General features: G+C 45.2%; 1 protein-coding gene across 2 annotated transcripts in view; it reads left to right on the top strand.

Moving 5' to 3' along the window:
• The first annotated feature begins 4,020 nt into the window (after positions 1-4,020).
• The window catches only part of PBX4 (PBX homeobox 4), a 53,378-nt gene continuing 42,512 nt past the window's right edge, over positions 4,021-14,886 (top strand). Inside the window, exons 1-2 of one of the 2 annotated variants that reach the window (XM_074979513.1) lie at positions 4,021-4,382; positions 10,823-10,896. In XM_074979513.1, the coding sequence (XP_074835614.1) occupies positions 4,153-4,382; positions 10,823-10,896 (304 nt within the window). In that variant the 5' untranslated portion in view covers positions 4,021-4,152. The remainder of the gene's footprint in view (positions 4,383-10,822; positions 10,897-14,886) is intronic. The other variant, XM_074979511.1, reaches the window with a different exon arrangement.

Genomic DNA, 14,886 nt, shown 5'->3' on the forward strand with positions numbered 1-14,886 from the left:
GTCGTGTCTAACTAATCTATTAGAATTCTTTGAAGGGGTTAATAAACATGTGGACAAGGGGCACCCAGTGGACATAATATACCTAGATTTCCAGAAAGCCTTTGACACAGTCCCACACCAAAGGCTTTTATGTAAATTAGGTGGTCATGGGATAGGAGGAAAGATCCTTTCATGGATCGGGAATTGGTTAAAAGACAGAAAACAAAGGGTGGGAATAAATGGTAAATTTTCACAATGGAGGAGGGTAACTAGTGGTGTTCCCCAGGGGTCAGTCCTGGGACCGATCCTGTTCAACTTGTTCATCCATGATCTAGAAAATGAGGTAAGCAGTGAGGTGGCAAAGTTTGCAGATGACACCAAGTTGTTCAGGACAGTCAAAACCAAAAGGGATTGTGAAGAACTACAAAAAGATCTCAGCAAACTGAGTGATTGGGCAGCAAAATGGCAAATGAAATTTAATGTGGGTAAGTGTAAGGTAACGCATGTTGGAAAAAATAACCCAGATTACACGTACTACATGATGGGGTCAAATTTAGCTACGACAGATAAGGAAAGGGATCTTGGAGTTATAGTGGATAGTTCTCTGAAGACATCCACGCAGTGTGCAGCGGCAGTTAGTAAGGCAAATAGGATGTTAGGAATTATTAAAAAAGGGATCAATAATAAGACAAAAGATATCATACTTCCCCTATATAAAACTATGGTACACCCACATCTTGAGTACTGCGTGCAGATGTGGTCTCCTCACCTCAAAAAAGATATATTGGCATTAGAATAGGTTCAGAAAAGGGCGACTAAGATGATTAGGGGCTTGGAACGGGTCCCATATGGGGAGAGGCTAGAGAGACTGGGACTTTTCAGTTTGGAAAAGAGGCGATTGAGGGGCGATATGATAGAGGGATATAAAATCATGAATGGTGTGGAGAAAGTGAATATAGAAAAATTATTTACCTTTTCCCATAATACAAGAACTAGGGGACACCAAATGAAATTGATGGGTAGTAGGTTCAAAACTAATAAAAGGAAATTTTTCTTCACACAGTGCACAGTCAACCTGTGGAACTCCTTGCCCGAGGAGGCTGTGAAGGCCAGGACTCTATTAGGGTTTAAAAAAGAGCTCGATAAATGTTTGCAGGTTAGGTCCATAAATGGCTATTAGCCAGGGATAAAGTATGGTGCCCTAGCCTTCAGAACAAGGGCAGGAGATGGATGGCAGGAGATAAATCACTTGATCATTGTCTTCTGTTCTCCTTCTCTGGGGCACCTGGCATTGGCCACCGTCGGCAGATGGGATGCTGGGCTGGATGGACCTTTGGTCTGACCCAGTATGGCCGTTCTTATGTTCTTATGTCCAGCTTTGGGCCCCCCAGTATAAAAAGAATGTGGATTTGCTAGAGCAGGTTCAGTGAAGGGCAACAAAAATGATTAAGGGTCTGGAGCACAAGACCTATGAGGATAGGCTGAGGGATTTGGGCTTGTTTAGTTTACAGAAGAGAAGACTTAGAGGTGATTTAATAGCAGCCTTCAACTCATGAAGAGGAGCTCTAAAGAGGGGGGTGAGAAATTGTTCTCAGTGGTGTCAGATGGCAGAACAAGGAGTAATGGTCAGAAGTTGAAGAGGGAAAGGTGTAGGTTAGATATTAGGAAAAACTTCTTCACCAGGCGGGTGGTAAAGCACAGGAATGCGTTGCCTAGAGAGGTGGTGGATTCTCCATCCCGTGAGGTTTTTAAGTCCCGGCTTGACAAGGTCCTGGCTGGGATGACTTAGTTGGGGTTGATCCTGCTTGAAGCAGGGGGCTGGACTAGATGACCTCCTGAGGTACCTTCCAGCCCTATGACTCTGTGATTCTGTGAGGGGGCAGTTGGACAATAGCAAGTGCCAGTGTGAGGGGGTGGATGGGGAAAGGGTTTGGGCTGTGAGGGGACAGTCAGAGAGGGGGGACTGTGAGGAGTGGGTGGGTGGAGAATAGCAAGGGGCAGGGGGCAGAGGACTGGGGTGGTGAGGAGACAGAGGGAATGGGGCATATGGGGAAGGGGTGGATGGGGCAGGTGGAGAAGGGATGGGAGGGGGGACAGTTAGTGAGAGTGGGGTTTGTGGGGAAGAGCGGGGAGAAAAGCAGGGGATGGGGCGGGGTGAGGGGGCAATCGAAGTGTGAAGGTTGGGTGGGGAGGGGGAGGGTGGGGAAGGGTCAGGGTAGGGAGGGGGCAACTGGAGGTGGGACAAGGTGAGGAGTGGGTGGGAAAGGGTCAGGGTGGTGAGGGGGCAGTCAGAGGGAGAGTGTGAAGGTTGGGTGGTGAGAGGGAGGGTGGGGAAGGATTGGGTGGTGAGGAGGAAGTTGGAATGTGAAGTTTAGGTGGTGAGGGGGCAGTATGAAGGGTGGGTGGGGAAGGGTCGGGTGGTGAGGGGACTGTCAGAGTATGAAGGTTAGGTTGTGAGGGGAGGGTGGGGAAACATCAGGGTGGTGAGGGGGCAGTTGGAGGGAGAGGGGGCAGTGGGAGGGGTGGGTGAGGAGGGGTTGGGTGGTCAGGGGATAGTCGGAGTGTGAAGGTGGGTGGTGGGGGGCTTTATGAGGGGAAGGATGGGTGGAGAGGGGGCAGGGGAGTGTGAAGGTTGGGTGGGGAGGAGGCAGTGGGAGGGGGAGGGTAAAGGTTGGGTGGTGAGGGGGTGGGTGCAGAAGGGTCGGGTGGCAAGGGGGCAGTCAGAGGGGGAGTGAAAGTTGGGTGGTGGGGGGCAGTGGGAGGGGGAGGGTGGGTGTGAAGGGTGGGTGGTGAGGGGGCAGTCAGAGGGGGAGTGAAAGTTGGGTGGTGGGGGCAGTGTGAGGGGGAGGGTGGGTGTGAAGGGTGGGTGGTGAGGGGGTAGGTGCAGAGGGTTGGGTGGTGAGGGGGCAGGGGACTGTGAAGGGTGGGTGGTGGGGGGCAATCAGAGGGGGAGTGAAAGTTGGGTGGTGGGGGGCAGTGTGAGGGAGAGGGTGGGTGTGAAGGGTGGGTGGTGAGGGGGTAGGTGCAGAGGGTTGGGTGGTGAGGGGGCAGTCAGAGGGGGAGTGAAAGTTGGGTGGTGGGGGCAGTGTGAGGGGGAGGGTGGGTGTGAAGGGTGGGTGGTGAGGGGGTAGGTGCAGAGGGTTGGGTGGTGAGGGGGCAGTCAGAGGGGGAGTGAAAGTTGGGTGGTGGGGGGCAGTGTGAGGGGGAGGGTGGGTGTGAAGGGTGGGTGGTGAGGGGGTAGGTGCAGAGGGTTGGGTGGTGAGGGGGCAGTCAGAGGGGGAGTGAAAGTTGGGTGGTGGGGGCAGTGTGAGGGGGAGGGTGGGTGTGAAGGGTGGGTGGTGAGGGGGTAGGTGCAGAGGGTTGGGTGGTGAGGGGGCAGTCAGAGGGGGAGTGAAAGTTGGGTGGTGGGGGGCAGTGTGAGGGGGAGGGTGGGTGTGAAGGGTGGGTGGTGAGGGGGCAGTCAGAGGGGGAGTGAAAGTTGGGTGGTGGGGGCAGTGTGAGGGGGAGGGTGGGTGTGAAGGGTGGGTGGTGAGGGGGTAGGTGCAGAGGGTTGGGTGGTGAGGGGGCAGGGGACTGTGAAGGGTGGGTGGTGGGGGGCAATCAGAGGGGGAGTGAAAGTTGGGTGGTGGGGGGCAGTGTGAGGGAGAGGGTGGGTGTGAAGGGTGGGTGGTGAGGGGGTAGGTGCAGAGGGTTGGGTGGTGAGGGGGCAGTCAGAGGGGGAGTGAAAGTTGGGTGGTGGGGGCAGTGTGAGGGGGAGGGTGGGTGTGAAGGGTGGGTGGTGAGGGGGTAGGTGCAGAGGGTTGGGTGGTGAGGGGGCAGTCAGAGGGGGAGTGAAAGTTGGGTGGTGGGGGGCAGTGTGAGGGGGAGCGTGGGTGGTGAGGGGGCAGGGGAGTGTGAAGGTTGAGGGCAGTCGGAGGGAGGGGTGAAGGTTGGGGGCGGGGCCGGGTGCACGAGGAGTGACGGTTGGGCAGTCGGAGGGTGGGGCCGGGCGCTCCGCGGCAGGGGCGGGGCCGCGCAGGGCGGACGGCGGCGTGCGGGCGAAGGGGCGGGGTGTTGCTGCGCCGCGGCGGGCGCACGCTCTGGGCGGGGCCGGCGCGGCGCTGGGCTGGGGCCTGTTGTGTGCGAGGAGCTCGGGCCGGGCCGTGCCGTGCCGGAGCCCGTCCGCGCCCCGCCATGGAGGACCCGTCCCGGCTGCTGGCGGCGGCGCACGGCGCGGGGGTCTCCCTGCCGGGGGGCATCCCACCGCCCCCTTCCGCTAGCGACCCGGTCACCGGCGCCCCCCCGCCGGCGCCCCCGCATCGGCTCCAGCCGGGGCCGCCACCCGCCGGGCACCAGGATACCGGGGACATTCTGCAGCAGATCATGGCTATCACGGACCAGAGCCTGGACGAGGCGCAGGCCAGGTACGGCCGGGCCGCGGGGCGGGGCCCCGACTGTCCGACTAGCGGCTCTTGACCCCGGGGCTTTGGGGTGGGTGCGAGGGGCTGGTAGGGCGCCTCCGGAGCCTGCAACCCCGCGTTGGGTAGGGCGGTGCGGTGCCCGCCACCTGCGCTGGGCTGTTGTGAGCCCCAGCGCGCTAACCTCCCGGCCGGTCGCCCCTGCCCCTGCCCCTGCCCCTGCCCGGGAAGTGTGTGCAGCCTGGTGGCGTTTCGCAGAGGAGCTCGGTTCCAATGGCCGCGTGGGTTCCAGTGTTGAGCTCCGGGTAGGTAAGGTCTTGGGTGCAAAGCCTGACTGTGGGCGCTCTGCTTATTTAAGAGATGTAATGACCTTTTACCGGCCTGAGCACGCTAAAACGGGAGGGGACCTCAAAGAGCCATCAGGTCCCGTGCACGGCCCTCAGCCTGACAGCGCTGGAGACTGAAGGCTCCACATATCCCCAGGGAAGGTACAGTTCAGGCAGCAGTAAGGCAGACTCTTCTCAGGCTCTGGTTACTGTATCTCAAACCTGCCCTTATGGGTAATGGCTGTCTACTTTTGTTGGTCTCTCGTTTTTTGGCTGTTGTGGGGGCTTTTGGGGGGTCAGGGGAACGTAGGTGGTGAAGTTTTGTATGATCTAGACAGGTATCTACAAAGAATCCAGGTGAGACCCATCAGTTTATTTCACTCAGATTCCTTACTGATGAAGTTATCTAATGGGAATATCTTTGATTCAGTAGATGTAGTGGCACTAGTGACCTAGAGGTGAAAAGTCCTATGTTCTCATATTAATTTTTCGAGACACTCCCATTTCCTTTTTCTCACTCTATTCTTCTTGGTGGGTTTGAGGCTGTATACCTAATTTTTGAATTTCTCTTTTGGTAGATTTTATTGTTCCCATCCCAGTAAGAATAAGAGTGCAGAGGCTTTTAGTGTGGAAGATGAACAGTTAAATTGTACATTGAGAGGTTGTCATACCTTTGTCCCATTCATAATAGATTGTAGTACTGTTTAATTCTTGCTTAGGATGCTGTAGAGGTCATATGATAGCTTTATTTTTTAAAAGCTAGCCTGTTTTTATAGAGGGGTAGTGAATTTTACTTTTGCTACTGGAGATGAGAGCTCAAAGCATACCTTCAGTCACGGGTGAAAATTATTTTTTTTTCTGCCTCTTGAACAACTACTGTATAATTTAGCCTTGGAGTAGAATAAATGGCAAGGTTGTGATAGCCAATCAGGTCTGAGATGTCATGGTACAGTATTGTGTGTGTTCTAGGGGAGAGAGGCATGTCCACACGTGAACTGAGTGGTAGGTGTATTACATATTGGTCCAAGAAGCTTTGGCAGAGCTATGCATGAGCAGTTGTCACAGCACCCGATTGCACTATATCTGTATAACCCCTCATTTGGATGAGAACTAGCTATACTTGTTTAAAGAAAAAAGCCTACCTAAGGAGTACATTCTCTTTGGTGTACATTGTACTCTTTTGTAATCTTCAAGGAGACGTAACTAATTGCCACAAATAACATTATGAAATAAATAAATGGATGTTTTTACTTCAGCATAATTCAGTATTTTCTGCTTTCCATTTACTGCCCTGGAGGCACCTGTGCCTTTGATTGTTTCTATTAATTATATGCTTTGCTTACTTGGCATGTTCAGGTTGTAAGAAAGTATGTAATACTAGAGGAAGTACTTAGGAAAGTGGAGCATTAGAACAGATCTGGCTTATAAAATTAGTAAAATGAATACCCATACATCAGATTTCAGAAGTCATTTGTGACTTTGTTTAGGAGCATGGCTGACTTTCCATTATAAATTACCTAAACCAAGGTTTATTTATTCTGAAAAGTTTCTTTGGCCTGACATTTAAGCTTTGTGCTAAGAAAAAACCTGCTTGTTGGTGTCAGCATCTGAACTGGTGCGGGAAATGGTTTAACTTGCAAATGTATGCAATGACAAATCATGGTCTTCACTTTTTGAGAAATAGTGGAGCAGGTTTAATTATACCATATAGAAAATTATTTATCCAAGTACACAGAATTACAAAAATAAACCTTAGGGCCATAAACATGTTTGGTATGATCTGAAGATAAGCAAAACGGTAGCTGTACATTATAAACATAGTAAACATTTGATAATATGTAGACTAGCATGGCTTTCTCTCAATTATAAACATATAGTTGTTGATGGGGTGGGGGGTGTTCCCAGGAGAGAGTTTATTGTAATGTTAAAGCTTTATAGACTGCATTTACTGAACAAAGATATTGTTCTGTGTTTTCCAAATGAAATACTGGGGGGAGTTTTCAGAGGTGCTCTTCTATGTTACTCTGATTCTAAGACCATGCATGGTAAAGTTTAAAAAAAAAAAAAACAAAAAAAAAACTGATGAGGATGCTGCTACTTTTTCAAACTTTTTACATATTACTAGTAGTGACATGAGACTTACCTTAAAACACTCTTCTCCGAAGACACTGCAACACAAAATTAAATCTCTCTCGAGCTACTGCATATTAAATTCATGCACACATGCAAATGTATGACACAAGATACTGCAGTTCTGTTTGATTTTTTTTTTGCAAGAGAGCTGAAAAATTGTAATGCTTAGGAAGCTTCATTATTTTGCCTGTGGAAAGTAATTGAATTATGGAGTCTGACTGCTTTTTGTGTAGGCTAAATTGCAGTAGCTGTTTTCAGTGGTTTTAGGAAAAGAAAATTGGAAAATGTTAGACCTTTTAGACACAATTTTTGAAGGTTCAAAATTTTTGAAGGTTCACACTTTTTATAAATTGCCATTGCATCTGCATGCGCAACATAGGGTCTTGCCTTATAGACAGGGCAGTCTACTTGCAAATGGAAAATCTTGGTAAGCAGGCCTATATGTCATTGTGGAGAAAAAAACCCAACCCTCCTCAAAGCCAGTGTAACCACTCCAGTAGCACAGATGCCTCAGTGGTTAGGTAGATATGCCAAGGCGCTGCCTCTCTGTAAGGGGAGTTGGCCTGGACTTAGCTCCAGATGTTTTATTTGCTGTAGTTTAATTGTACTCCGTACTAACCTGCATATTGAACTGTACTAGGTTTCAAAGCCTCACAGCATCACTGGGGCCTCTTGAGTTTTAGAATTTTCAGTGTTTATATTCCAAGTTTTAGACTGCAGGTTAAAAACTGAAGAGATGAAGTTTTATTTAAAATAAAGTATCTGCCAAAAAGTCAATTAACATTGTTATTAAATGGGTATCTTAATTGTATCCTTCTATGAAAGACTGAGTATTGGCCATACTATCTATGTAGTGACTTCTCGACAGCCTGTCTCTGAGAAATTATAACACATCTATCTTATTTGGTGAGTAACTTGGCAATTTTTAGCTCTTTTTTGGTAGTTGAGTTTTTAGGCTTGGAATTGGTGGTTTGTCATCAAGCAAGGACAGTAGAATCCTCTTGGCTTTCTTTTCCGCTGCCTTTGTTCTCGCACTGCTTGCCTATGGGTAGTTATTGATCTACTTAGATGTTTGATGTGCATTCTTTGGCTCCAGGTATTGAAGTAACCTGGTCAGTGGAATTCAACTTGTACTATTTTGCTTAAATTCTAGAATTCTATTTAAATATTTATGGAAGTCTCGCAACTAGCTGCCTGTTGTAATTGTTGAAGAGGGCTTGTAAGGAACAGTATCTTTTTAAGCTCTTGCCCATAAAACTGGAGTGGTGCTATATGAAGAATATGAAGATCTATATTTATTAAAGAAATCATTAAAAGGGGGTTACTTTTACTGTGGAAAATACTTACTTTAAAAATTACACGAGATGGTCATCACAGGATGTGATGGTGAAGGGAATTTTTAAAGGCACAAATGGCAGGGACCTAAATCTCAATTTCCAGTGGAAGACCAATGCCTAGTTGCCATTTGTGCCTTTACAAATCTTCCCCAGAGAAATGTCAATTTTTTTAAGTTTTCCTGTTCCCCAGTAGTTCCAGAGAGATGTGCTAGCAAACTTTTTGAGAATGGTTCTCAATGTGTCTGACAGCTAAAATGCAATTACAAGTACTGAGAATTGGTATCACTTTTTGGGTGAGGGATGCACCATAGCTGATTTCCTTGCTGTCTGTTCAGTAAAGTAGTATGGCAGATGAGATTTTTTCAAGTAGCTTAAGTATTCACCTGCAGATTGTGATTCTCCAGCAAATGTCCAGACAACAGAAACAAAAACTGCAGGATCACTTGGTCAAGCTTATTTTTAAGGCTTCTGAATGAGACTGAAATAAAATGTAATGCCGTCTGTGACTGGAGGAATGACCAACTGAGAAGGTAATGGGAAGAGATGCTTCATTGTTAGGGAGGAAAGCAAAAAGTACTTGTCATAGAAGGGAAGCAGGGGGAGTAAAGGAATTAATTTGGGCACTTTTGCATCGTTTGGTATGAAAGCTTTAATTTTGCTGATGCAGAATATATCTCTAGGCTATTTTGAGAACTACTTTTGTAGTTTCTATCACAAGTGTCTTAGGATATATAGAGGCACAAAGTGTGCATAAATAAAAATAAGGCACACAAAGTTCTTTCAAGTGATTACTATAAAGAGTGAAAAAACTTGAAACTTGCTAACATAACCTCTGATTAGAGTTTTGGTTCCAAATGTAGTGAAACATGTGAAAATAGTTAACTTGTGCACCATGGTTATTGTTGTTTTAGTACTACTTAACCTTAAAAAAAAAAAAAGACTAATCTTCATTCAATTTCTTAACAATTTTTGAGGATTTATAATTCTTGATTTGTGAATGGCCCACAGAGACTGGGAAAACTGATTATGCAGGGGAGACAGTGAATGTGCCTTTTTGTGCAAGTTCTGTCAAACAGGAATAAGTGTTTTTCACCTCTGTCACAAGTAAAGAAGTTTTGTTGGAAGTGATTTTTAAGTTGTATGTGAATTCTTAAACTATTAACAGCATTCCGTAAAACAAAGATTATTTGCATAGGTGACTCCTAGAGATTGGTATAAAATCAATTTCCATTGCGTACCAAAATGCTTTCTCATTTAAAAGAATGCCCTACCAACAAAACATTGCACTAACAAGACATTTGCTTGTTAATTCCCTGTTTACCTAGTTGGCATTTTATATCTGCGCTACCCTTCATCTGTTTTTGTCCTATCAACTGAAAGTTATTTGAGGCAGCTACTGCATCTTCCTGTGTACAGTGCCTGTTGGTCATTACTGAACTACAAATAAGAAATAATTCTGGAGTGGTATCTTAGGTTTATTTAGGGGGTACACTGAAATACAAGGGGAGAGTTTACTCATGGCTAGTGGTGTAATTTAATGTACTCTCTCATTCCACAAATCTAACATACATACTTTCCCCTTCCCATAATTGTTTTGAATAAACAAGGACAAAAAATGAGGTGTTAGCTGTCTTAAACATTGGAAGGGTAGCATAGATATAAAATACCAACTGAGTAAGCAGGGAGATGACAAGCTTGTATCAAAAGGTAACATTCTTTGCTTGTTTGGAAAGATAGATAAAGCCTCTAGTGGGACTTGAGGTTCCCCTCCAGCGATAGCTGTGACAGTTTCTATTGTAAATCCCTTTCTTTGACAGAATTACGTGGATGCATCAAGGTGAGGTATAGCTTGTAATATGCAAACAAGGTTTTTAATATATTCACAGCAAACATAACAGCTCTAAGGAAGCAGTTAATATATGCTATGTTTTCATACTAAGGATGCATTCAGACATTCTGCATGGTATTCCACATTATGAATTTGTAGCAGGTTACATATTGTGTGGCTTCTGGCACTAGGTCCTACTGCATTCAAAGAGGTGTCCCGTAACAGACAAGCAGCTTTATCCTGTTGCGACCAATCCCTGCTTAAACAGTATCTTTCATCCTTCTTGGACAGACATCCCCCACAATCCTTTGGGTGCTATTTCTTCCATTCTAGGGAAGGACAGTCTCCTTTTGTTAGGTAACTTATTTGGAGTTTGATGAAACTGGAAGAAATGATATTTTATTTGATCAATGGTAACTGAGTTCTGTTTTTGTTTTAACGTTCAGAATCTGTATAATGTAAAAATGAGGATATCTTTTTCATTTTAGATAATATGCTTTGTTAGCGCAAGTGGAAGAATAGTGATTCAGAAAGCAGCACTTTGACTATATCATATGAATTACACTTTCAGTAGAGTGTTATTTCTGGTTTTCTTCTGTCAGCTACAAACAACTGAGTATTTCAAGGCTATAGATTATTCTGGCAGAAAGTTTTGATGGCAACCTCAAATGTCTGTGTGATCAGCATTTCCAAATGTGCATTAATCTTGTGCTCTGATTTGCTCAGTTTTACAAATACACGGAATCTATTCTTATAAACCTTGGCACTCCTGCTTCTTCTCACTTCCACTAGGCATTCATATTTTGTTTCTCTCCTTTTTAGGAAACATGCCTTGAATTGCCACAGAATGAAGCCAGCTCTTTTCAGTGTGCTGTGTGAGATCAAGGAAAAAACAGGTGTGTTTTGGAGTTTTTGAATGGTTCTTGGAAAGTTGGGTATCAGAAATGGACAGCTCCTGGGTCAAGCGCAATTGAGACAGGCCTTTGAGTGAATGGTTTTTACAGCTAAAGGCTTAGTGGTGATTTCTGGGACTGTTATTTTGTTTTTCCATAAGTTGCAGATTATTTGTATCTTGCTTTCAAGAGTGTAGGCTGAAGGAAAAAATATTTCTCACTTCTTTTGATTTGATTTGAAAAACAAAATAAAATGTAAGCTGAGGAGGGCTTTAAACTAGGTTCGACGGGGGCAGCGGAGCAAAGCCTGCAGGTAAGTGGAGAGCATGGATAACTGGGAGATGAACTTGAAATGGGAGGGAGTATGGGCTACACTGGGAGAGTAAAAAGAGGGCCAGGGCAAAACTGGGAGGCAAGACTAAATCAATGTCTGAGATGCCTATATACAAATGCAAGAAGTATGGGAAATAAACAAGAAGAGTTGGAAGTACTAATAAATGAATACAACTGTGATATCATTGGCATCACAGAAACTTGGTGGGGTAATACTCATGATTGGAATGTTGGTATTGAAGGGTACAGCCTGCTTAGGAAGGACAGACCGGGAAAGAAGGGAGGACGTGTTGCCTTGTATATTAAAAATGTACACACTTGGATGGGGTGGAGATGGGCATAGGAGATGGACGGGTTGAAAGTCTCTGGGTTAGACTCAGAGGAGTGAAAAACAAGGATGAGGTCCTACTAGGCATCTACTACAGGCCCCCTAGCTAGGTGGAAGAGGTGGATGAGGCTTTCTTTAAACAGCTAACAAAATCATCCAGGGCCCAGAATTTGGTGGTGATGGGGGACTTCAACTATCCAGGTATATGTTGGGAAACTAATACAGCAGGGGACAGACTGTCCACTAAATTCTTGGATTGCATTGCAGACAACTTTTTATTCCAAAAGTTTGAAAAAGCTACCAGTGGGGAAGCTGTTCTAGATTTAATTTTAACAAATAGGGAGGAAATTATTGAGAATTTGAAAGTGGAAGGATGCTTGGGTGAAAGTGATCATGAAATCATAGAGTTCACAATTCTAAGGAAGGGTAGAAGGGAAAACAGTACAATAGAGAGAATGGATTTCAGGAAGGCAGATTTTGGTAAACTCAGACAGCTGGTAGGTAAGGTCCTATGGGAAGCTAAACTGAGGGGAAAAATGACTGAGGAAAGTTGGCAGTTTTTCAAAGGGACATTATTAAGGGCCCAAAAGCTTGTTACTGTCTCCATTCTTTTATGCCGTCCTTACTTTAATGCTGTCCAAAAGCAAGCAATCCTGCTGCGTAGGGAAGATAGAAAACATGGCAAAAGACTGCCTTGGCTTAACCAGGAGATCTTGCATGATCTCAGACTAAAAAAGGAATCGTATAAGAAATGGAAACAAGGACAAATTACAAAGGATGAATATAGGCAAACAACACGAGCGTGCAGGAGCAAGATTAGAAAGGCTAAGGCACAAAATGAGCTCAAACAAGCTTTTCTCTTTCTAGGTGTCGGTATAGCCTCTGGTCCATCAAGCTAAATATGAGTCAACAGTGTGATGCTGTTGCAAAAAAAGCAAACATGATTCTAGGGTGCATTAATAGGTGTGTTGTGAACAAAACACGAGAAGTCATTCTCCCACTCTACTCTGCGCTGGTTAGGCCTCAGCTGGAGTATTGTGTCCAGTTCTGGGCACCGCAGTTCAGGAAGCATGTGGAGAAATTGGAGAGGGTCCAGAGGAGAGCAACGAGAATAATCAAAGGTCTAGAGAACATGATCTATGAAGAAAGGCTGAAAGCATTGGGCTTGTTTAGTTTGGAAAAGAGAAGATTGAGGGGGGCATGATAGCAGTTTTCAGGTATTTAAAAGGGTGTCATAAGGCAGAGGGAGGGAACTTGTTCTTCCTTGCCTCTGAGGATAGAACAAGAGGCAATGGACTGAAATTGCAGCAGGGGAGGTTCAGGTTGGACATTAGGAAGAAGTTCCTAACTGTCAGGGTGATCAAACACTGGAACGAATTGCCAAGGGAGGTGGTAGAATCTCCATCACTGGAGCTATTTAAGAAGAGGTTAGATAGATGGCTTTCAGGGATGGTCTAGAAAGTGCTTGGTCCTGCCATAAGGGCAGGGGGCTGGACTCGATGGCCTCTTGAGGTCCCTTCCAGTCCTACTCTTCTATGATTCTGAGATAATCTTTGAGTAGACGTGGGTAGATACAAAGGAGTGACAACCAGATACCCAGAACTTCTTTAACAGTGTGGTGCTCATTTTATGCCATTTCTTGAAAGGAAATAGCCCCAAAATTGTGATGGGACTAGGAGATTAACACTGGAAAATTACCTAGACCCAAGAAAGAGAGGCCTTGAGGAGTAGCAGAAGAGAGATGGGGAAAGAAGATAAAAGCAGCAGAAAATTGAGCTGATAGGTGGATTATGTAATTTATTTTCCTTGTGAGTGGGGTTGTTAGGAGCAAATGGATTTTGATTATGGCCACCCAGTATATCAGTTGTTCATCTCTAAACTTCTGTGCAGCAGTAGTTGAATGTTTTATTGGTTTTGTTGTGTAAACTTTTGAGTTCACTGAATTTGAGTGCTGTATTAAGAGTTGTAAAACCAACAATTGTAGAAAATGTGTTCTTTATTATACAAGTTGCTTAACTGCACTGCGTTCTGATATATTTTGTAATTATTTTCGTATCTCATTTTTGTACCATATTTCCAAATTAAAGGCCATCTAGTTTAATTTTCACTCATGTTTTTGGTATTAAAGGCAGTAGGTGATACTAAGTGAGATGCAGTACGCTCATACTTTTGTCTAAAGAGCATGTTATGGGAGGCATATTTTGAATTACTGTGGCCACAGTTTTCTTTTGTTGTAGAAAAATTTTCTGGGAATAGAAATTTCTGAACTGTTATGCTACAGTCTCTGTTTATGCCATATGGTTTTCTTTGAGCAGGGGCTAACCTTAGGACAGCTGAAAGGAAACAAATTGAAGGGCTGAAGCATGCTTTTTATTTTTCCATGTTGGGATTTGCTTGCTCTCTTTTACAACATGGAAATTTAACTTCTATTTGACTTAAACATATTTGTAACAAGAGACTCCAGTACCTTGGTTACGCTGGATTTGTTTTGGTCTCATAGGTTTTTGAATGTCTGATGGCCTGTCTGTTCTTTATTTAAATTATGGAGAGCAGATGTTGTGGCTTCAGGAAAATAAAAGCGTGGACATACTGTAGCATAAGGTTTAGGCTTTCTTTGTGACCCAGGCACACAAGCTTGCTTTTAGCTCTGAATCAGTTTAAAACCTGTTTGCCCCCCCCACCTCTCTCCCACATTTCCTTTGTTAGTGTGCCAGTATAATTCACAATAGCTGTGGGTAAGTCATGTGCCCCTCTATTGAGTAGCCAGCTGTAAAGTAGAGAAATCTTGTCCAAAGTGCTTTTTTAAAAAAATGCTGATATAAGTGACTAGTCTGATATGCCACTTAAAATGGATTTGTCAAATCTAACCTTCTCTCAAACTACTGTTTCAGCTCTGGATTATAACAGTCTTTTGTATTTTTATTTTTGGATTAAATCAGTCACTGTGGTTTAAAGATTATTTATTTATGTACTTCACTAGGATAAATATAACGAAATGCATATTTCACTTTCAAATATGTCCTAGATACGCACACTCCACCCTCATATATTGAGGATACAACCAATGTACGGGGTTTCAGACAGTGCTCCCTCAAGGAGTAAATCGTGTCACGTGGTCAGGCTGGGCACAAAGCACCCGCATATTGCCCAGCTCTGTCCTGTTCAATAGGGTGGAGGTAAGCACCTATGCGTTCCCCTCCCCACTGAGCTGGTGGTCGAGAACATAAATGCCTTACTCCACATTGTGGAGGATGCTGCCTACACCCTCGTGCCATGCCTCAGGAGGCCCTGCCTTGGCTCATGAGGCCATACGCTGGCCACCTGGATCCACC

The sequence above is a fragment of the Carettochelys insculpta genome, chromosome 29, assembly GCF_033958435.1.
Source record: "Carettochelys insculpta isolate YL-2023 chromosome 29, ASM3395843v1, whole genome shotgun sequence".
Lineage (NCBI taxonomy): Eukaryota > Metazoa > Chordata > Testudines > Carettochelyidae > Carettochelys > Carettochelys insculpta.